This window comes from Oncorhynchus clarkii, chromosome 15 (assembly GCF_045791955.1).
Source record: "Oncorhynchus clarkii lewisi isolate Uvic-CL-2024 chromosome 15, UVic_Ocla_1.0, whole genome shotgun sequence".
NCBI classification, from domain to species: Eukaryota; Metazoa; Chordata; class Actinopteri; order Salmoniformes; family Salmonidae; genus Oncorhynchus; species Oncorhynchus clarkii.
This window is the reverse complement of record NC_092161.1, coordinates 20,897,044-20,921,877: the sequence shown is the minus strand read 5'-3', so window position 1 is coordinate 20,921,877 and position 24,834 is coordinate 20,897,044. Positions and strand designations below refer to the sequence as shown.

The 24,834-nt window shown below is 40.8% G+C and overlaps 1 protein-coding gene across 6 annotated transcripts in view; it reads right to left on the bottom strand.

Annotated features, from left to right (window-relative positions):
• LOC139367031 (lethal(3)malignant brain tumor-like protein 4) overlaps positions 1 to 24,834 on the bottom strand; it is a 147,433-nt gene that overhangs the window by 41,189 nt on the left and 81,410 nt on the right. For all 6 annotated transcript variants that reach the window (XR_011626832.1, XR_011626833.1, XM_071104935.1 and 3 more), the window contains one exon: positions 15,471 to 15,544. Coding sequence is in view for 4 of the 6 variants with exons in the window: in XM_071104935.1 (XP_070961036.1) it covers positions 15,471 to 15,544 (74 nt within the window). In the remaining 2 variants the exon portion in view is untranslated. The remainder of the gene's footprint in view (positions 1 to 15,470; positions 15,545 to 24,834) is intronic.

Here is a 24,834-nt window from a genome sequence, read left to right as displayed (position 1 = left end):
TCGCACCATAGTAGGTTCATATCTAGGAGACAGAATGAGTCTCTTTCCTGAGCGGTATGACGTCTGCGTGGTCCCATGGTGTTTATACTTGCATACTATTGTTTGTACAGATGAACGTGGTACCTTCAGGCATTTGGAAATTGCTACCAAGGATGAACCAGACTTGTGGAGGTCTACAATTTTTTTCTCTGAGGTCTTGGTTGATTTCTTTTGATTTTCCAATGACGTCAAGCAAAGAGGCCCTGAGTTTGAAGGTAGGCTTTGAAATACATCCACAGGTACACCTCCAATTGACTCAAATAATGTCAATTAGCCTATCAGAAGCTTCTAAAGAAATGACATTATTTTCTGGAATGTTCCAAGCTGTTTAAAGGTACAGCGAACTTCTGAGCCTCTGGAATTGTGATACAGTGAATTATAAGTGAAATAATCTGTCTGTAAACAGTTGTTGGAAAAAATTACTTGTGTCATGCACAAGGTAGATGTCCAAACGGACTTGCAAAAACAATAGTTTGTTAACAAGAAATTTGTGGAGTGGTTGAAAAACAAGTTTTAATGACTCCTAAGTGTATGTAAACTTCTGAATTCAACTCTATATCTCACTGGTCATCCCCAAAGCCAACACCTACTTTGGCTGCCTTTCCTTCCAGTTCTCTGCTGTCAATGACAGAAACAAATTGTAAAAATCACTGAAGTTAGAGACTTATATCTCCCTCACTAACTTTAAGCATTAGGTATCTGAGCAGCTTACCGATCACTGCAGCTGTACATAGCCCGTCTGTAAATAGCCCACCCAATTTACCTACCTCATCCCCATATTGGATTTATTTACTTTTTTTGCACACCAGTATTTCTACTTGCACATCATCATCTGCACATCTATCACTTCAGTGTTAATTTGCTAAATTGTAATTACTTTGCTACTATGGCCTATTTATTGCCTTACCTCCTTACTCCACTTAGACACACTGTACATAGATTTTTCTATTATGTTATTGACTGTACTTTTGTTTATCCTATGTGTAACTCTGTTGTTTTTTGTCGCACTGCTTTGCTTTATATTGGCCAGGTCGCAGTTGTAAATGAGAACTTGTTCTCAACTGGCCTACCTGGTTAAATAAGGTTGAAATAATGTTGTTTTTTTTTAATTAAAAAAATTAGGCGGACGGCACACTGATTCATATTGACGGACGGCACACTGATTCATATTGACGGACGGCACACTGATTCATATTGACGGACGGCACACTGATTCATATTGACGGACGACACACTGATTCATATTGACGGACGACACACTGATTCATATTGACGGACGGCACACTGATTCATATTGACGGACGGCACACTGATTCATATTGACGGACGGCACACTGATTCATATTGACGGACGGCACACTGATGAATATTGACGGACGGCACACTGATGAATATTGACGGACGGCACACTGATGAATATTGACGGACGGCACACTGATTCATATTGACGGACGGCACACTGATTCATATTGACGGACGGCACACTGATTCATATTGACGGACGGCACACTGATTCATATTGACGGACGGCACACTGATTCATATTGACGGACGACACACTGATTCATATTGACGGACGGCACACTGATTCATATTGACGGACGGCACACTGATTCATATTGACGGACGGCACACTGATTCATATTGACGGACGGCACACTGATTCATATTGACGGACGGCACACTGATTCATATTGACGGACGGCACACTGATTCATATTGACGGAGGGCACACTGATTCATATTGACGGACGGCACACGGATGATTATTGACGGACGGCACACTGATTCATATTGACGGACGACACACGGATGAACATTGACGGACGACACACTGATTCATATTGACGGACGGCACACGGATGAATATTGACGGAGGGCACACGGATGAATATTGACGGAGGGCACACGGATGAATATTGACGGACGACACACTGATTAATGGAACCAGCTCATGAACTGAAACCATCTGTTGGGTGTTTTATCAAATTACATTCACTTAAGACTAACTTTCATCTTTGTCAATGACAATGCTTTTGATATTCCTTTCAATCCTAGAGTCCTAGAACAACTATGAGTTGTCGTGAGTGTCATCACATTCAAGTAAAATCCTTCTGTCTATCTAGATCAAAGGGCTTTTAAGGCTTAATTTGGCCAAGTTTTCTCCCCCCCCACAGAGCTAAACCTTGGAGAACTGTACTTTGAAGAGGGGCCAGACACAATTCATCTTAAAGAGGTCTCATTATTGTCCCATAGTGGTATCAGATTTCAAACACATTCCCCTTTCTGCTGATAGTTCCTCGTCAATTAACTGGATTCAACAGTTATCATCATCATGCCATGTATTTTTTAAAAGGTGTTTATCATCAGGTGTTTGGTTGTTTTTGCTATCAGACTGACAGTTGCAGACTTCTGTTGCATGTGTTACCTCACCATCTCTGAGTGTAATTGTGCCTAGATGGAGTCAGATGAGAACAGTATGAGACACTCCATTCCAATCTACACATTCACTCCATTTCCTGTTGCATTTCTTTCAAAAGCAACCCAGGTTCCTCCTCCCTCAGCTCAGAGCACTTCAAAAACAAGATTAAATTAAAGACAGCCTCTCGACCCATGGAGACGATGACGACAATGATGATGATGTGTTTCATAAAAACGTGCCCCCGTAGACATCAAGGTGGCTTTATTACTGAGGCAGCTCTGAGGCTCTGGTGTTGTAGATTAGCATAATGTATTCCTGTGATTTCTACATGAGGGCTCAGCTCCGATGCTCCGAGCTTTGATGCAGGAGATAGATAGGATCGCCGTCTCCACCTTTTATCTAGGCTAAACGCAGGCTAAACGCAGGCTAAACAGGAGAATAGAGAAGAATGGAGGATACAGCCGCTTCAAAGAGGTGAGATAAGCGAGCTGTCTAGATTTATAATTACTGAGAACAACAATATTGTCACCCAAGTTAGCAAATGCAGGGTGAAAGGGTATAGAGGGTGAAGGATCTAAAAAAACTTTTTTTAAACCTTTATTTAATTAGGAAAGTCAGTTAAGAAAAAAATCTTATTTACAATGATGGCCTAGGAACAGTAGGTTTACTGCCTTATTCAGGGGCAGAACGATCTAGCAACCTTTCGGTTACTAACCCAATGCGCTAACCACTAGGCTACCTGTCGCCCTAGGCTACAGTTCTTCATGGAAGCCTCAGTGTACAAATTAGATGTGCTGTAAATGCCAACACAAAATATGTCAGATATTTGTCTTCTCTGGGGCTGAAGAGAAAAGTATAAAACAGTACCAAAAACACAAATCAGCATGTTGCATTTGTTCAGTGACAAAGAAGACCGTACATTTCTGCTTGTGCCAACAAAATATGCCCAGTCTACTTTTTGCCACTTGAAAACAAATAGCAACTTTGGAGAAGTTTGAAATATTTTCTCACCCCCTAAGAAACTATCCTAATACAAACAAAGACTACATCCATTTAATAATTGTCAAATATTCTCTCCAACTGACAGCCTTTCGCACAGAGAAAACAGAGGACAATTATGTAAAAAACAAAAAGTAGCCATTATTACCACAATTTCCTAGTCAATACCAAGGAAAAACCAGGGAAATACCAGTGGAAACAGTACTTGATAAACTAAGTGCTACCCACAAAGTTTAACTTGAATTGTACAAAAATACAAATGATAAAATAATTTATCTTTCGTCTCTCTCTCCGTGTTTTCATCATTTTCAGTCAATTCGCACGGGAGAAATAATTTGAGCAAGGGAAACAGCTCTGTCTCAGTATGTGTAGCCCATGTATCTGATGCTGTCTGGACCAAAAGAGTATCACTCGATTGATTGATGATGTAGAGGTTAACCCAGGCCCTGCAGCCCCAAGCATCACTCCCATTCCCCAGGCACTCTCATTTGTTGACTTCTGGAACCATAAAAGCATTGGTTTCATGCATGTTAACATTAGAAGCCTTCTCCCTAAATTTGTTTAATTCACTGCTTTAGCACACTCCGCCAACCCGGATGTCGTAGTCGTGTCTGAATTCTGGCTTAGGAAGCAACACACATCCCTAACTATAACATTTTGTAATCTACTATAGAGATAGCCTGCAGAGTTCTGTCATACTATCCAGGTCTGTGCCAAACAATTTGAGCTTCTACTTTTAAAAATCCACCTTTCCAGAAACAAGTCTCTCACCGTTGCTGCTTGTTATAGACCCCCGTCAGCACCCAGCTGTGCCCTGGACACCAAATGTGAATTGATCGTCCACCATCTATCTTCAGAGTTCGTACTGTTAGGTGACCTAAACTGGGACATGCTTAACACCCTGGCCGTCCTACAAGCTAAGCTAGATGCCCTCAATCTCACACAAATTATCAAGGAACCTACCAGGTACAACCCTAAATCCGTAACTATGGGCACCCTCTTAGATATCATCCTGACCAACTAGCCCTCTAAATACACATCTGCTGTCTTCAACCAGGATCTCAGCGATCACTGACCCATTGCCTGCGTGCGTAATGGGTCCGAGGTCAAACTGTCCCCCATCACTGGTCAAACTCTCCCTAAAACACTTTATATACTGAAAGGATATTGACCTCATCCCGTCAGTAGAGGATGCCTGGTTGCTCTTCAACTAAGAACAGATATAGCCCTTGGTTCACTCCAGACTTGACTGCCCTTGACCAGCAAAAAAACATCCTGTGGTGTTCTGCATTAGCATCGAATAGCCCCCACGATATGCAACTTTTCAGGGAAGTCAGGAATCAATATACCTAGTCAGTTAGGAAAGCTAAGGCTAGCTTATTCAAACAGAAATGTGCATCCTGTAGCTCTAATTCCAAAAGGTTTTGGGACACTAAAGTCCATGGAGAATAAGAGCACCTCCTCCTAGCTGCCCACTGCACTAAGGCTAGGAAACACTGTCAACACCGATAAATCTACGATAATCGCTAAATTCAATAAGCATTTTTCCACGGCTGGCCATGCGTTCCACCTGGCTACCCCTAACCCGGCCAACAGCTCAGCACCCCTTGCAGACACTTGCGCCCCATCCCACTCACCCACTTCTCCTTCACCCAAATCAAGACAGCTGATGTTCTGAAAGAACTGCAAAATCTGGATCCCTACAAATCAGCTGGGCTAGACAATCTGGACCCTCCCTTTCTAAAATTATCTGCAGAAATTGTTGCATCCCCCTATTACTAGCCTATTCGACCTCTCTTTCATACCGTCTGAGATGCCCAAAGATTGGAAAGCTGCCACGGTCATCCCCCTCTTCAAAGGAGGAGACACTCTAGACCCAAACTGTTACAGACCTACATCCATCCTGTCTTGCCTTCCTAAAATCTTTGAAAGCCAAGTGAACCAACAGATCACCGACTATTTCGATTCCCACGGTACCTTCTCCACTATGCAATCAGGTTTCCGAGCTGGTCATGGGTGCACCTCAGTCACACTCAAGGTCCTAAACGATATCATAACCATCATCGACCTGGCCAAGGCTTTCGACTGTCAATCACTCCATTCTTATCGGCAGACTCAACAGCCTTGGCTTCTCAAATGACTGCCTCGCATGGTTCACCAACTAATTCTCAGATAGAGTTCAGTGTGTCAAATCGGAGGGCCTGTTGTCCGGACCTCTGGCAGTCTCTATGGGGGTACCACAGGGTTCAATTCTCAGGCCGACTCTTTTCTCTGTATATATCAATGATGTTGCTCTTGCTGCTGGTGATTCTCTGATCGACCTCTACGCAGACAACACCATTCTGTATACAACCGGCCCTTCTTTGGAAACTGTGCTAACAAACCTCCAAATGAGCTTCACTCGGCCTCCAACTGCTTTTAAATGCTAGTAAAACTAAGTGCATGACCTTCAACCAATTGCTGCCTGCACCCTCACGCCCGACTAGCATCACTACCCTGGACGGTTCTGACTTAGAATATGTGGACAACTACAAATACCTAGGTGTCTGGTTAGACTGTAAACTCTCCTTCCAGACTCACATTAAGCATCTCCAATCCAAAAGTAAATCTAGAATCGGCATCCTATTTCGCAACAAAGCCTCCTTCACTCATGACGCCAAACATACCCTCGTAAAACTGACTATCCTACCGATCCTTGACTTCGGCGATGTCATTTACAAAATAACCCCCCAACAATCTACTCATCAAATTGGATGTAGTCTATCACAGTGCCATCCGTTTTATCACCAAAGCCCCATATACTACCCACCACTGCGACCTGCGCTTCATATTTGTCACCAAACCCACTGGCTCCAGGTCATCTATAAGTCTTTGCTAGGTAAAGCTCCGCCTTATCTCAGCTCACTGGTCACCATAGCAACACCCACCCGTAGCACACGCTCTAGCAGGTATATTGCACTGGTCATCCCAAAAGCCAACACTTCCTTTGGCCGCCTTTCCTTCCAGTTCTCTGCTGCCAATGACTGGAATGAATTGCAAAAATCTCTGAAGCTTGAGTCTTATATCTCCCTCTCTAACTTTAAGCATCAGCTATCAGAGCAGCCTACCGATCACTGTACCTGTACACAGCCAATCTGTAATTAGCACACCCGACTACCTCATCCCCATATTATTACTTACCCTCTTGCTCTTTTGCACCCCAGTATCTCTACTTGCACATCATCTACACGTGTCACTCCAGTGTTAATGCTAAATTGTAATTATTTTTTGCCTCTAGGGCCTATTTATTGCCTACCTCCCTACTCTCCTACATTTGCACACACTGTACATAAATTTTTTTATTTTTCTTTTGTGTTATTGACTGTACGTCTATGTGTAACTCTGTTGTTTGTGTTGCACTGCGTTGCTTTATCTTGGCCAGGTCACCGTTGTAAATGAGAACTTGTTCTCAACTGGCCTACCTGGTTAAATAAAAGGTGAAATATTTTTTTTTATATAACTTTTATATGCAATATTTGCTTTGTGGACGTCACTGAACAGATGTTGCTCTTCGGTTTTGTGATGAAACAAACGTACGTGTAGTTGAATTTATTCCGCCACTGTGTGACTGTTGTCTTTTTGTTGTCACTGCCTTATTGTATATCATGGTGGCGTATGAACAAATGGGTTATAGAGCAAACAACACTATCATCACAACAGGTTGTAATATGGCTGTTTTACTGGCTTGGCTTCCTCAATGATTTTACCCACACACCACTACTGGTTGTTAATCAAGTGAAACCTCTCCTCAGACACTCTTTATAAGAGCCATCAGTCATGTCAGACAGAAGTCAGATAGCGGACCCCTGATAGTGGCCCTCTGCTCCACCAGAGGCCCATGGACAATCATCCAATCACCTCTAGCGCGCCACTACAAACGAGACGGGAGCTAATCTGATTGGTTTACAACAGCCCTCTCACCCTCTGCTGTGTGAGAAAGGGGGGTAAAATCAATAAAATAAATGATGAACATGTTCCTTCAGAGATGGCACTGGGCGAGATGGTGAGATAGGGAATGGGAAAAGGGGATACCTAGTCAGTTGTACAACTTCCGCATTTAACCCAACCTAACCTCTGAATCAAAGAGGTGTGGGGGGCTGCCTTAATCCACATCCACGTCATCAGCACCGGGTTAACTGTCTTTCAGGAGCAGAATGCCAGATTTTTTATCTTGTCAGCTCGGGGATTTGATCCTGCTATCTTTCGGTTATTGGCCCGCCAGGGTAGGTGCGTCTCAATGAGGTTAAGGAGTTTTTGAAATTGGTTTAGCATAAAACAATGATGTCAAGAATTGGTACCATATGTGGTACCATATGTGTACCATAACAACAACCACAGTATACCCTCTACCAGACTCAAGATATTATGACAAAGGCTACTGGGTACATAAGACTAGCTACACACATATAAAGCACTCAAATCAAGTCGGCAGTGTCATGTTGTATAAATGATTGGAGACAGGTGCAGGAATACGTAATGGGGAGTTTTAATACTCAACCCCAAAATACAACCAGTCATGAAAAGGCACGGGGATGAAGCCCAAAACAAACACGTATAGAAAAACACAGGAATGTAACCCAAACAAAAGAGTGAGGTTAAACCCCTAACAAATACACGGGACGAGACCCGTAATAACAAGTACACAACAATACACGGGACGAGACATATAATAACGAGAACACAATACACGCAGCACGAAAGCTGAAACAACAAAGCACAGGTACTCACAAGACCAACGGACATGGGAACAATAACCGACAAGACAATGGGGAACAGAGGGCACATATATACAATTACTAATCAGGGGATATGGGAACCATCAAGTGCGTAATTAGAAACTTCAGTGAAGCCTAGAGGCCGGTGATGTAGACCTCTGGAACTGGTGCACGGAAAGAGCAGCAGTACCAGGGGAATCCGTGACAGGCAGAGTCTACAAACTGCATTGCAATTACAGCTTTTTTAATTCACTAAGTCAAAATAAACAACTGTTCTGAACTGTTCTGAATTAATGCATGGCACGCAGGCACACACCCGCAGCACTACTGCATTGACACAGACAGCTCAGCAAAGAGACTAGTCATTACTAAGCATAACCAGTTCATGACCGCCTCCCTCCTCCTCAACCCGAAAGTAGCAGCTGGTAAGACATGCAGACCCTGTTTAGGTGGTGACTGGGTGGCGGTGGTCTCGCCCTAGTTATTGGTCGAGTTGGCCATACAATTCCCCCTCTGCTGCTATAGTAACAGACAGATTACACACCGCTAGGGCTGCCTACAGCCACCTAAAGCCAAAATAATGGTAATTAAAAATGGCATTGCTTATCCCCCTGTCCTCACAACAGTGACTGGCAATGCTGTCTATACCAACTTGGTATCAAAACTAGGATTTTCGTAAATGGCATAGCACTAGGGCTGACCCCATTTAGCCGACTGGTCGATTGTTTGGTCGATAGGCTGTTGGTTGACCAAGATTTATTTAGTCGAGCAGTCAAATATAAAAAAAATGTTTCATGGTATACAAGACACCTGTCTGATTTGCCCCTATCTCTGTGGACTAATCCATTGCGGAGGTCACGGGAATGGCACAGTCCATCACTGCAAGACATGTGATACTGACATTGTATATGGTTATATTATGTAAAAATAATATATCTAATATTCTAACAAATGCACTTCTTTCCGCATTGGATACAGTCGCTGTCTGCGGTTCGGAAACAATCTTCAGTGCGCCGTAGAATTGCCGCATTTTCCTATGTTGATGTGTGCTTAATAGCAAAGTTAACCAACATATTGGGAATGAGACGAATCTGGCGGAGGCAGCAGCAGCAGACAAGGAAACAGTCCTTGCCTTACATGCTGACCACACCGCTCGCATCACGTGCGATGCAAAATAAATGTACACATACATGTTATTCAATCATTGCTTGCGCCAACAAGCGTCGACGTAGCCAGGCGCTAAAATAGAACTTGGTTCTATTTGTGACCCATGACACGCTGCAAGTCCTGCCTCTCCCATCTCCTCATTGGTTTTTAGGAGCATATACGCACGTGCCATCTCCTCATTGTTTTTTAGGAGCATTAGGTGATTGAAAGATTAACTCCATTCCAGTTGGTATTGGTAATGCACCTTAAAGTTGCAAAGAAGAAGCCTGAAGGAGGAGAGATTACTAGAAACAAACTCGGTTTACCCATTTATCTGTGGATTCATTGTCGGAGTAGATGACCTCGTGTATTTCAGGTAAAATAACAACCCAATGTTTATATCACAGGACAAATTAGCTAGCAACAGCAAGCTAGCTGGATAAATTGCCATAATTTTTAATGCTTTTCAACCTGTCCCCAAATTAATAGGTTGTTTTGATATTTCAACCTGCATGTCCTGATCACGTCTGGTGTGGGTGGACAAAATCAACACGTGCGCAATGGCGGGCGGACGCACGTGCGCGACCAGTGTGGTCAGCATGTTAGCCTTATTGTCTAAGAATATTGAGGAGAGAGGAAACCCCCAACTTAATTAGGTCTATAATCAATAGCCTAACTGTTAAGATGTGCCTGGCTTTATAAATCATCCATATATATATCTATATCTATATATATCTATATATATATATATATATATCTCATATATATATATATATATATCTCATATATATATATATATATATATATCTCTATATATCTCTATATATATATATATCTCTATATATATCTCTATATATATCTCTATATATATCTCTATATATATATCTCTATATATATATCTATATATATATATATCTATCTATATATATATATATATATATCTATATATATCTATATATATATCTATATCTAATATATATATCTATATCTAATATATATATCTATATATATCTATATCTATTATATATATCTATATCTATATATCTATATCTATCTCTATATATATATATATCTCTATATATATATATATCTATATATCTATATATCTATATATATATATCTATATCTATATCTATATATCTATATCTATATATCTATATCTATATCTATATCTATATATATATATATATATATATATATATATATATATATCAACAAAAATAAGACAGATCTTGCTTCTGTTGCTTGTTTGAGTGTTTAGTCTACTGATTCCGTGAGCACCAAGCCTCATGCAACAGCAAAATGTTGGATAAAGCAATTTCACAGATTTGTCTGTTCTTAATCTTTGCTATGCTGTAATAAAAGCTTTACATTTTTTGGGGTTAGAACAGACTGGTATTACGTATAATTGATTTAGTGTTGTTTACACTGTTCCAAACAGACAGAAAAGACAGTAAGAAACCAAATGGCTGAAATGATTTTCCAGCTTCAGCACGGACAGCACAATAAACACTTGCTGTGCTGTGGTGCATTTTCGCTGCAGTAGGGAGGACAGCGAGACAACGTGCGCCAGTTACACAGGTACTCACTGTCATTCTTTTCAACACAGTGTGACCATCGGGCTCTTGAGTTATTTGTGTGTCTTAATTATTTAATCAAACAGTGTGCTTAAAGCATCAGACAAGCTCAGTGCATATGTAGTTTATTTTATTCAAACAGAGTGTGTCTGTCTATATATGGAAAAATATGTTTAAACATTTCGACCAATCGATTGAACAGGACAAATCTTGGTCGACCACCATTTTTGTTTTTTTTTGTCGGGGACAGTCCTAACTAGCACTATGCCAACCAAAACATCCCTTCAGACATGGATTTCACCTCAACCCTGAAATTCCAACTCCCTCAGAAGCTCAACAATAGCAAAGGCCTCCACTGTTCCAAATCAGCTTGGTATGTAAACAAAGAGTCCCAGATACTTTTCATGTGAGACTAGACATTGAGGATCCCAGCAGCATTAGCCCATATTGAACAGCAGCAGGGAAATGTGAGCAGGCCACAGTAGGTGGGGGCCACTGGCGCACTAGAAAATGACTGTGTATGGGGTGGCTCTCTCCCCAGCGAGTGTCAGATAGGGACCATCTGTTTCCCTGCACAGTTATGAGACTGCGAGACCACTTGCTCTTCACGATTGGGTGGAGAAAGAGAAATAGAGAGTGAGGGAAAGAGAAAGAGAGAAAGAAAGAGTGAAAGAAAGAAAGAAAGAAAGGAAGAAAGAAAGAAGAGAGCAGCACATTACTTAGTGAATCTTCAAAATGGTGTAGAGTAGTGCGCGTGATAGAGCGCAGTGTCATTCTGCATGCGTGGAAGGCCCAATCAGACACATGAAAGACACACTTTTTTTAATATGTTCTGAACTTTTGTGAAACAGCACTGGTAAAAATATATGGCAAATAGAAATCAAACTGGATGGTCTTCAGAAATAGATGGGAGGAGTTGAGGGTAAAGGAAGGATAGAACTAAAAACAAACAAAAGTTAACCAATGTAAAATAGATTGTGTCTGTAAAATTGATATAGTATGTTTGAGCTGTAAGTAGAAGCGTTCATGTTCATTAGTTTACTCCAATTAGGGGAGGGTTAGTGAAAAATAATAAAGGAATACATATTTTTAAAAGATTTGTATATACAGTGCATTCAGAAAGTATTCAGACCCCTTGACTTTTTCCACATTTTGTTACGTTACAGCCTTATTCTGAAATGGATTAAAACATTTTTTTCCTTCTCATCAATCTATACATAATACCGCAAAATGACAAAGCAAAACCTGGATTTTAAAAATGTTTGCAAATGTATACAAAATAAAAAACTGAAATATCACATTTACATAAGTATTCAGACCCTTTACTCAGCACATTGTTGAAGCACCTTTGGCAGTGATTACAGCCTCGACTCTGGGCGGCAGGTAGCCTAGTGGTTAGAGTGTTTGTTGCTAGACCGAATCCCTGAGGTAAAAATCTGTCGTTCTGCCCCTGAACAAGGCAGTTAACTCAATGTTCCGAGGCCGTCATTGTAAATAAGAATTTGTTCTCAACTGACTTGCCTAGTTAAATAAAAAAAAAATATATAAATATGGACTCTTCTTGGGTATGACGCTAAAAGCTTGGCACACTTGTATTTGGGGAGTTTCTCCCATTCTTCTCTGCATATCCTCTCAAGCTCTGTCAGGTTGGATGGGGAGCATCGCTGCACAGCTATTTTCAGGTCTCTCCAGAGATGTTCGATCGGGTTCAAGTATGGGCTCTGGCTGGGCCACTCAAGGACATTCAGAGACTTGTCCTGAAGCCACTCCTGCATTGTCTTGGCTGTGTGCTTAGGGTTGTTGTCCTGTTGGAAGGTGAACCTTCACCCTAGTCTGAGGTTCTGGAGCAGGCTTTCACATCAAGGATGTCTCTGTACTTCTCTCTGTTCATCTTTCCCTCGATCCAGACTAAGAGTTCAACCTTGGTTTCATCAGGCCAGATAATCTTGTTTCTCATGGTCTGAGAGTCTTTAGGCAAACTCCAAGCGGGCTGTCATGTGCCTTTTCCTGAGGTGTGGCTTCCGGTTGGCCACTATCATAAAGGCTGATTGGTGGAGTACTGCCGAGATGGTTGTCCTTCTGGAAGGTTATCCCATCTCCACAGAGGAACTCTAGAATGCTGTCAGAGTGACCATCGGGTTCCCTTCCTTGCTGAGCAGCCTTTCAGGTTATGTCGATATCCACCATAATTTGCAAATAAATTCAAAAAAAATCCTACAATGTGATTTTCTGGATTTTTTTTCTTCATTTTGTCTGTCATAGTTGAAGTGTACCTATGATGACAATTACAGGCCTCTCTCATCTTTTTAAGTGGGAGAACTTGCACAATTGGTGGCTGACTAAATACTTTTTTGTCCCAGTGTGTGTGTGTGTGTGTGTGTGTGTGTGTGTGTGTGTGTGTGTGTGTGTGTGTGTGTGTGTGTGTGTGTGAGATATAGATATATGAACGCAAGTCATGAGTCAAGATCTTCAATGGATGATATTGCAATCAGATCATTCTCACTAACACAATCATTCAGTACATTAACATATTTAACATTGTTCATAGAGATGGATTGTCATGACTCTCAGAAGTGTATTCAACTCTACGACAGTTATGAATGAATCAAGACCAGAATATGATTATCTGCTAGTGTGGGACAAGAAATGTAAACTACAGCTCAGTAATGAACATTGCAGTACCACTTACACAAATGCTTTAACTATAGTATAACTACCATATAAACTCATAGTGAGTAATAACTATATGCTTTAGCAACAATATTTGTTATAACTACAAAAAGTCCAGTTTGAAAAGTATGCTGTAGCCAAGGCCATGGGTGGACTGTCTCTTCCTGTACCAGGAAGATAGAGGAGAGGATGGAGGAGAGGAAAGAAGAAGAGAGAGGTAAGGAAAAAGGAGAGAGAATAGGACAGGCTGGAGGAGAGAAGGGATAGAAAAGAGGTGAATCTCTCTCTCTCATCTGTCCCTTTCAGAAGGGATTTCAGCTGTAAAGGAGTCCAAGGGTGGGGTGACCCGACAAGTCTCTTCTGATCACTTGCCATCCCACAGTTACCGAAAAAGTCCCACAAAACAAAGGAGGAAAGAATGACAAGAATGGACATTCCTGCATGGAGTGAGAAGAATGAGATTTTTGAGTGTTCTTCAGTTTAATTTCTCATTGTGTGGTGTTCTCTAACTATCTTATCACATTGCCGGTACAGAATGTACTGAATGAAATCCAGGTTCCAGAATCATCCTTCACAGTAGAGTACGGATCAGTTTGGTTAGTTCGTTGAGGCAGCAAAGAACAAACTCATGGCAGAAGCAATTGGGTCCTTGTGGCCTGGAGGTAAGGTGAGTGTGGTATGGTTTGTGTGCACAAGTATGTGTTTGGGTATGTGTATCTGGTGTGTGTGTGTGTGTGTGTGTGTGTGTGGCCTGCCTGACTGGCTACTCCGGCTGTAGCAGTAATGCGTTCTGTCGTCACAACTAGAGCTCTTTCACCTCCTCTTATCGTCCTCACAGAGTTGGAAGAGCTGTCGTCGCGGGTAGTGGACCTAAAATTAGTTATTCACTCCGATACACAGCCGGTGAAATGCATTCGGCCTGAAAGGATACGAAACAGGGCTCCTTCCAGACTACGTCGTCTCTTTTTCCTTGGGAGAAACTGACAGCTTAACGGAAAAAATACACACGCGCGCACACACAAAAAAACACACACACTCCCTGTGCCCCCCCACCTCTCTCCTGCTGACTGGGCCAGGTTGCCATGGAAACCACCCACCAAATCATAGCAATCAATGCAGCTATCCAAATAGATAGAGGAATCTAGATGTTATTGGGCCTCGCCAATGTAGTAAAAAGAAAAACTAAACTAAAAGATCTGTGTTTTTCCCCACTAGGTTTTGAACCAGTCTCAAAACTCCATTACACCTGTGCTCACTGAAATCAAAATGAGTGACTGCGAGGCCAGGTGATCCAGTGACTTAGGACTAATACTTCCTTGCTACTTGAAAACGCCCAATTTCACAGAGAAATCACCCCAGTAGCAACCGTGATTGACATCAATTACCTCAGGTGAAATTGGGTATCCAACTCTCCAGTGATTGCTCGCTCACACAACCAGCCATCTTCGTGGAGAGTAACTACCTGTCAGATGCTAAGCAGCCGGCAAGCCACTTACACAATTTAAAAATAAAAACCTGTCACTAGCTGAATAGCTTTGGGTGAGGAGACTCGACTATAAAAGGGCATTACAGTGTCATCATTAGTGAGTGTTTAGTGGCCAGGCATCTCTCTCTCTCTCTATATATATATAAAAACAACTAAAAAGGTGCCACAGGAACATAGATAGGTCTATGCTCTCGTTGCCTTGAGTCACTTGGGGTGCCGGCTGCCAGAAGGTACGGGGGGAAATGACTGGAGGTAATGTAGTATCTCCAGCCCATACGACAATCCAAAGAGCAAGCAGAGCGAGGGAAAGCATCCAGGATGTCAATAATACCATTAACGACAACCTTTGAACCATCTACCCCAGCTGTTTCCATTACCTGTGATCATGCTATTCAAGTCAATCTCTTCCTCCTCCTCTTTGACTCGCAGATATTTTGTTGACTGGGAGAGCCTGAGGAGATAAAGAAAGAGAGAGAGAGAGATGATCTTACAGCGAGAAAGTGATTCACTATTGGGGCTAGAAGATTACCAAGCAAACAAGCATTGAGGTGGAACTGCTTTTAAGTCCTAACAACAGAGCGAATATAAACCTGAGATGGCTTACATAAAATCTATATATCGTCATGGTATAAAAATATATCCTATTATAAAGCACACATACGTATCTACTTTATAGCATTCACATCATTGCACCATCTTACAAACTGCTGTACATCGATGTGCTCTTGGCAGAGAAAAACACCAGTACTGAGGATACAGTAATGATAGCTCTATGGATAGTGGTTATGATAGCATGTCCACAGTGATTGGGTGCTAGCTGAAAGGGGGACTGTGATGCAGTTTGGCAGGGCAGTCTCTCTTGTAAGGGAATACCCCCCTGATTTGTACAAAAATGAATGTCAAGATATTGGCATTGGACAAACCATGTACACGATGTCCAATACCACCCAAAGCGGCGTTGATTCGTGCAAAGTATATGGCAAATGCCATATGGCAATTGCCAATTGTAACACCTCAAAAATCCAACAGGGGGTGAGTGCGCTCCACCTGGGTTTTTCATATTGGAAATGCAACCCAAGTCAACATCCAAAAGAAAAATTTTGAAAAAATGATATTTTTTTCAAAAACTTTTTACCCCTTAAAGTGCTTTCTGGGCCTTTTTTCGAATTTCTTTCGCTTTTTTTGTCAATTACACATGTGTAAGAACTGTATGAATATACTTTTGTCCAATTTTGATATAAATTTTTTTTTTTTTTAATTACATGCGCATAAGGCATATGTTTTGTCCATTTGCAATATGATTTCATAGGAAGTCAAAAGTCAAAAGTCAAAAATGTCAAAATTTGGTAAAAAACTTCACACATCCTTAAAAAAGTGCTTTCTGGACCGTTTTTCAAAATTCTTTCAATTTTTATGTCAATTACACATGTATAAGAACTTTATCAACATACTTTAGTCATACTTTATTATCATTATTTTTTTTTTTTTTACTAGTGCATAAGGCATATGTTTTCTCCATTTGGAATATGATTTCATAGGAAGTCAAAAGTCAAAAGTCAAAAATGTCAAAATTTGGTAAAAAACTTCACACATCCTTAAAAAAGTGCTTTCTGGACCGTTTTTCGAAATTGTTTCGATTTTAAGACAATTAATCATGTGTAAGAAGTGTATGAATATACTTTTGTAAAATGTTATTATCATAATTTTATTTTTTTTACTTGTGCATAAGGAATATGTTTTGTCCATTTGCAATATGATGTCATAGGAAGTCAAAAGTCAAAGTCAAAAGTAACGATTTTCCTCCGTGCAACTGGTGATCTGAAATGTGCAACTGGTGATCTGAAATGTGCAACTGGTGATCTGAAATGTGCAACTGGTAACCCAAAAAAAAATAATTTGATTCTATGTTTCCTTACTTTTTCAAAGTCACTGTGCATTTGCAATATGTTTTAATGGGCAGGTACCATCACGAATTTGTCATGCTATAAAAATCCTGCAGGAATGTGAAATTGACTGGCCCGATGAACTCGGGATGGCTTTGCAGTGATTCTGGGTCATCTCAATCGCTCGTTTGGGTTGATTTCAGAATGTCGCTTTTGGTGATGTTTTTTCACTATAGAATCATATTGCAAATGCACGTGCAACTGGTCACCCAAAAAAAAAAAATAGATTTTTTTTGTTTATTTTTCCTTACTTTTTCAAAGTCACTGTGCATTTGCAATATGTTTTTTCACTATAGAATCATATTGCAAATGCACATGCAACTGGTCATCCCCCCAAAAAAATTTTAGATTTTTTTGTTTATGTTTCCTTACTTTTTCAAAGTCACTGTGCATTTGCAATATGTTTTTTCACTATAGAATCATATTGCAAATGCACGTGCAACTGGTCATCCCCAAAAAAAAATTTTAGATTTTTTTTGTTTATTTTTCCTTACTTTTTCAAAGTCACTGTGCATTTGCAATATGTTTTTTCACTATAGAATCATATTGCAAATGCACATGCAACTGGTCATCCCCCCAAAAAAATTTAGATTTTTTTTGTTTATGTTTCCTTACTTTTTCAAAGTCACTGTGCATTTGCAATATGTTTTTTCACTATAGAATCATATTGCAAATGCACGTACAACTGGTCACCCCCCCCAAAAAATTTTGGATTTTTTTTGTTTATGTTTCCTTACTTTTTCAAAGTCACTGTGCATTTGCAATATGTTTTTTCACTATAGAATCATATTGCAAATGCACGTGCAACTGGTCATCCCCCCCAAAAAAATTTAGATTTTTTTTGTTTATTTTTCCTTACTTTTTCAAAGTCACTGTGCATTTGCAATATGTTTTTTCACTATAGAATCATATTGCAAATGCACATGCAACTGGTCATCCCCCAAAAAATTTTTTAGATTTTTTTTGTTTATGTTTCCTTACTTTTTCAAAGTCACTGTGCATTTGCAATATGTTTTTTCACTATAGAATCATATTGCAAATGCACATGCAACTGGTCATCCCCAAAAAATTTTTTTAGATTTTTTTTGTTTATGTTTCCTTACTTTTTCAAAGTCACTGTGCATTTGCAATATGTTTTTTCACTATAGAATCATATTGCAAATGCACATGCAACTGGTCATCCCCCCCCAAAAAATTGAGATTTTTTTTGTTTATGTTTCCTTACTTTTTCAAAGTCACTGTGCATTTGCAATATGTTTCAATGGGCAGGTACCATCACGAATTTGTCATGCTCAAAAATTTTTAGATGTATTTTTTTTTGTTTCCTTACTTTTTCAAAGTCACTGTGCATTTGGAATATGTTTTAATGGGCAGGTACCATCACGAATTTGTTTATGTTTCCTTACTTTTTCAAAGTCACTGTGCATTTGCAATATGTTTCAATGGGCAGGTACCATCACGAATTTGTCATGCTCAAAATTTTTTAGATGTATTTTTTTTTGTTTCTTACTTTTTCAAAGTCACTGTGCATTTGCAATATGTTTTAAAGGGCAGGTACCATCACGAATTTGTCATGCTATAAAAATCTTGCAGGAATGTGAAATTGACTGGCCCGATGAACTCGGGATGGCTTTGCAGTGATTCTGGGTCATCTCAATCGCTCGTTTGGGTTGATTTCAGAATGTCGCTTTTGGTGATGTTTTTTCACTATAGGATCATATTGCAAATGTACAAGAGTCAAGTGGACAAGAGTCCATCAGTCAATTAGATATCATTCTGACCACCAAACTGATACAAACTGACACCAAACCCACTTTTTCCAACTCGTTTAGTAGCCAACTATTACATACTTCAGAGCTGGCCCAAAATTCACAACCCCTTCGGTTCAAACCATAAAAAAACCATAAAACACGTAGTTACGTTCTAGCTGCGGGTCCATTTCTTATGTTATGTGTTGGCCTAGCTGAGGCGACCCCGAATCCCAAGTTTCGGCTCGATAGGTCATTTGGTGTCCGAGAAAAACCCTAATTGGTGCTGAAAATCCACTATTTTCCATGACTTGCTACGGGGTCCTTGAATGAGCTATTGGACAGAAACGTTGGGGTCTGTCTATATGGGCCGAGACGTTTGCAATGCACCTAGTCTTGCGACTCTGGGACATTTCTAAATGTCGTCATTTTCGTGATGCAAAAATGAATTGAAGTTATTTCAAATGTACGAGGCTGTTTCTCGGTCCGAGAACCTTCTAGAGCCACGTAACTCACCACGCACCATCTACGGGAGGTCTAGAACAGGTTTCTAAAGTTTCGGAACTCTAGGTCCGACGGTTCTTTTTTAGCTCCAACAAAGCTAACTATTGGAGCCACTGTCTGTCTCTACGCACCCCAATACGTCCCTCCATTCAAGTTGTGTTTTAGTGTGATTTTTTTTTCCTTTGAATTTTTTTGGGAAAAATGACTGATTTACAGTTCATGGGGGTTGCCTAATCACACATATGAAGTTTTGGAAAGATCAGACTTTTTTAACCCTTCGAAACAGCCCCTAAGACACCAATTATGGCACTTCCGGTTGGCACAGGAAGTTATAAATCAACACATATCCTCATTGGGGTATGCTGTTACAGAATCCTGAGTTTTAAGTCCTTACGTTAAGAATTGACTGATCTACACAGGGTTGAATGCACTATGTCTATCAAACTGCATGCAGTGTATGGGTAAACACTTTTAGGGGCATTTTAACCACTTCCGGTTGGTCCAGGAAGCTTAGAATCAACACAGGTAGACCTCATAGTGGCCTGATGGACTGGTACCGAAGACAGGTTCATACGGCATTCATAACCCACATAGGCCTCAGGTTGAAATTAGGGGTGCAGGCAATGTATTCCTATGGGGAGAGATGACACTGTAATCTGTGAGATCAAAAAACACTGTTTTACTGTTAAGGGTTAATGCCACACGGTCAAGGTTAGGCTTGTTCAGATCGGGAGGACCTTAGGAACATTCATGTGGTGCAATTTTTCTTCTCACTCTAACGGTTCTCTCACTGTCACCCAAAAGCAAATGACATTGTGGTGCAGGCTTCATTTTGGGCCTACTATTCTAATGCTCGCTGCGCCTAGACCGAGCGAGCTACGGTCAAGCGGGATATCTCGCTGAACTCGGTACGGCCTAGGGATTATGGTAATGCCATTTCCTGCTCTCTGTGTCTTTAAGCACCGCACTTTATCACTCCATCCTTCCTGTGTGTGTGTGAGGGAGCTTTTCTTTGACATCTGTTGGGATTAATGACTGATTTACAGTTCAGAAGGGTTACCTAGTCACACATATGAAGTTTTGGAGAGATGTGACTTTTTTAACCCTTCGAAACAGAGAGTGTGACCCAATTAAAGGCACTTCCGGTTGGCACAGGAAGCTATAAGTAAACACGTCTTGATTTACATAGCCACTTACAGAATCCCGAGTTTTAAGTCTTTACGTTAAGAATTGACTGATCTACACAGGGTTGAATGCACTATGTCTATCAAACTGCAGGCAGTGTATGGGTAAACACTTTTAGGGGCATTTTAACCACTTCCGGTTGCTCCAGGAAGCTTAGATTCGACACAGGTAGATCTCATAGTGGCCTGATGGACTGGTACCGAAGACAGGTTCATACGGCATTCATAACCCATATAGGCTTCAGGTTGAATTTTGTGGTGCAGGCTATGTATTCCTATGGGGAGAGATGTCACTGTAATCTGTGAGATCAAAAAACCCTGTTTTACTGTGAAGGGTTAATGCCACACGGTCAAGGTTAGGCTTGTTCAGATCGGGAGGACCTTAGGAACATTCATGTGGTGGAATTGTGCTTCTCACCCTAACGGTTCTCTCACTGCCACCCAAAATCAAATGACATTGTGGTGCAGGCTTCATTTTGGGCCTTCTTTTTTTCAAGTTTGCTGCACTCAGAACGAGCTACGGTCAAGCGGGGCGTCTCCTTGAACTCGGCACAGTCTGGAGACTATGGTGATGCCATTTTTTGTGTTGATTTCAGAATGCCATTTTGGTGATGGTCCCTCTCCGTTTAAACATATTGCAAATGCACAAAAGTCAACTAGCAAGTCAGTGTCCATCAGTCAATTAGATGTCATTATGACACCAAACCCACTTTTTACTACTCATTTAGAAGCCAACTATCACATATGTCAGAGCAGTCCCATAATTCACAGCGCCTTTAGTTTAAAACATAATAAAAAGGTAAAACACATAGTTACGTTCTAGCTGCGGGTCCAGTTCGGACATTATGTGAAGTCCTATGTGAGGCGACCCCGAATCCCGAGTTTCGGCTCGATAGGTCATTTGGTGTCCGAGAAAAACCCTAATTGGTGCTGAAAATCCACTTCTTTCCATGCCTTGCTACGGGGTCCTTGAACGAGCTATCGGACAGAAACGTTGGGGTCTGTCTCTATGGGCCGAGCCGGTTTCAATGCACCTAGCCTTGCGTCTCTGAGACTTTTCTAAACGTCGTCATTTTCGTAATGGTCAAAATGAATTGAAGGTATTGCAAATGTACGAGGCTGTTTCTCGGTCCGAGAACCGTCTAGAGCCACGTAACTCACCACGCACCATCGACCGGAGGTCTAGAACAGGTTTCTAAAGTTTCGGAACTCTAGGTCTGACGGTTCTTTTTTAGCTCCAACAAAGCTAACTATTGCAGCCACTGTCTGTCTCTACGCACCCCAATACGTCCCTCCATTCAAGTTGTGTTTTAGTGTGATTTTTTTTTCCTTTGAATTTTTTGGGGAAAAATGACTGATTTACAGTTCATGGGGGTTGCCTAATCACATATATGAAGTTTTGGACAGATCAGACTTTTTTAACCCTTTGAAACAGCCCCTGAGACACCAATTATGGCACTTCCGGTTGGCACAGGAAGCTATAAATCACCACATATCCTCATTGGGGTATGCTGTTACAGAATCCTGAGTTTTAAGTCTTTACGTTAACAACTGAGTTATTTACGGAGGGTTTAGTATGTGTGTGTTATTTCAGAAAATCATAGAAAATCACAGAAATCTCGCAGAGCTCCGCAGCACACTTTAAAAAGATTCGTATGAACACCCTGCAACTGGATCTGTAACCGTTGAAAAAAAACCCCGCCTATTTGTGACCATCGCCAAGTTGTCATTGTTCCGTTTCTCTTAAATGACGATAGATAAATGGCTGGTTCTTTTTTTATTGACACCGGAGGCTCCTTGACTTTGACCTGAAGTGGAAAAATAATTTCTCTATTTCCATTTAGGACCTTTAATCCCAGAAAAACGGCCATAACTCAAAAACCGTCGAGGCCTAGACGCCATCTTGTTCGGGGCCAACTGCCCATTATGCCAAACCTACGCTCACCAAGTTTAGGCTTCGAAATATTTTCCGTTTTCGAGATAAGGCCCCGTCGTGATTCGTGATGTTTTGCCAAATTGCCATATGATTCCGTATGCCCTCTTGTGGGAAATTCCGGGATAGCGGAAAAACGGTCAAAAACTTGTTTATTTTATAAAACGGAAACCGAATGTCCGACAAAGTTCATTTGATGACTTCCCGGTAGGTCTGGCCCTACCGCACGGCCCGACGCCGACCGCGAATTTTACAAACGATTTCGGACGTCTAGTAAGGGACCGTACATTTGCAATATGGACTTTCTCACTGATCATACACGAAATGCCGAAATGTTCCCTTAAGGTATGACAGTAAAGAAGACTGTAGGAGAAACACCATAGAGCCACACCTGATGCAGGTCTTTCCCATGAAGGTAAAACAACAGATTTTACAACTTATAAAGGCTTTATATAGCATACATAAAACACTTCATAAGCACTACAAAGGCTTCATAAACACTACATAAAGGCTTCATAAATCATCTATAAGTCTATCCAATACTTTATAAATGGTGTATAAAGGATGACATCCATTACCACTGTAGGGTGATTTGCCAAACGTGACATAAAATACTATGTATTCTTGTACACCATTTATAGAGTATGACATACAATTATAGATGATTTGTGAAGCATTTATGTAGGGCTTATGAAGCCTTTATAAGTTGCACCTCATTTACAGTGGGACTGTGTTCTCTATGAGAAATCAATCAATCAAACATTATTTGTAGAGTAAAATCTCTTACAGCGGATGCATTTCAAAGTGCTTAACAAATAAAATAATAAAAAGGTGAGAAATATAAAACCCCAAAACATATTCTAAATGACCTGGACCAGGTGTCTATGGGGACAAACTACAGCAGTGCACAATACTTTGGCAATGCAGATTTTAAAAAGTTATGGCTATGGTAATATGGATGGCTACAGAATTCTTCTTGTAATAACTGCGAGACATCTTCTAGTACGTGCTTAGAGGCAATGAAATGAATGCATGTCCCGAATATGCCTGGGGGAACAATTGAGCTCAGGGGAGCGCATTAGAGTAGCATAACTGGAAAGGACATGGCTATATACATAAATTAAATTGACTTAAATGGGAATGTATGTTCAACAGAAGTAATTCTACGGCAGCACAACTTTTAATGCGTCTCCTCCAAAGGCATAAGACCTGTCTGCTCCATTTGGGAGAAGTCCTCTCATTGTTATGTTCTATCAGACAGGGATTTAAAGGAGACTATAGTGAGCCTCTGCCCTTCCCCCTGGATGATGCTACCTCTACAGGAAGATATTGACAGAGGTCTAAGCAGTCAGAGACCATACCTGAATCGCCAATCAAATCTACTGCACAATGCAAATCCCATCCACAGATACAGAAATGCTAGGTCCTACCGTTAAAGAGAATATAGTGACAGATGATGAGGGGAACAAGAACAGTTAGAATTCTATCTACTATGTAAACATGTGGCGAGATGCTATCTGTCATGATTATTGTATGTACAGTTGAAGTCGGAAGTTTACATACACCTTAGCCAAATACATTTAAACTCAATTTTTCACAATTTCTGACATTTAATCCTAGTAAAAATTCCCTGTGTTAGGTCAGTTAGGATCACCACTTTATTTTAAGAATGTGAAATATCAGAATAATAGTAGAGAGAATTTTTTATTTAAACTTTTATTTCTTTCATCACAGTCCCAGTGGGTCAGAAGCTTACATACATTACATTACTGTTTGGTAGCATTGCCTTTAAATTGTTTAACTTGGGTCAAACATTTTGGGTAGCCTTCCACAAGCTTCCCACGATAAGTTGGGTGAATTTTGGCCATTCCTCCTGACAGAGCTGGTGTAACTGAGTCAGGTTTGTAGGCCTCCTTGCTCGCACACGCATTTTCAGTTCTGCCCACACATTTTCTATAGGATTGAGGTCAGGGCGTTGTGATGGCCACTCCAATACCTCGACTCTGTTGTCCTTAAGCCATTTTGCCACAACTTTGGAAGTATGCTTGGGTCATTGTCCATTTGGAAGACCCATTTGTGACCAAGTTTTAACTTCCTGACTGATGTCTTGAGATGTTGCTTCAATATATCCACATAATGTTCCTGCCTCATGCCTATTTTGTGAAGTGCACCAGTCCCCCCTGCAGCAAAGCACCCCAACAACATGATGCTGCCAGCCCCCGTGCTTCACGGTTAGGATGGTGTTCTTCAGCTTGCAAGCCTCCCCCTTTTTCCTCCAAACATAACGATGGCCTTGAAATGCATCCACAGGTACACCTCCAATTGACTCAAATGATATCAATTAGCCTATTAGAAGCTTCTAAAGCCATGACATCATGTTCTGGAATTTTCCAAGATGTTTAAAGGCACAGTCAACTTAGTGTATGTAA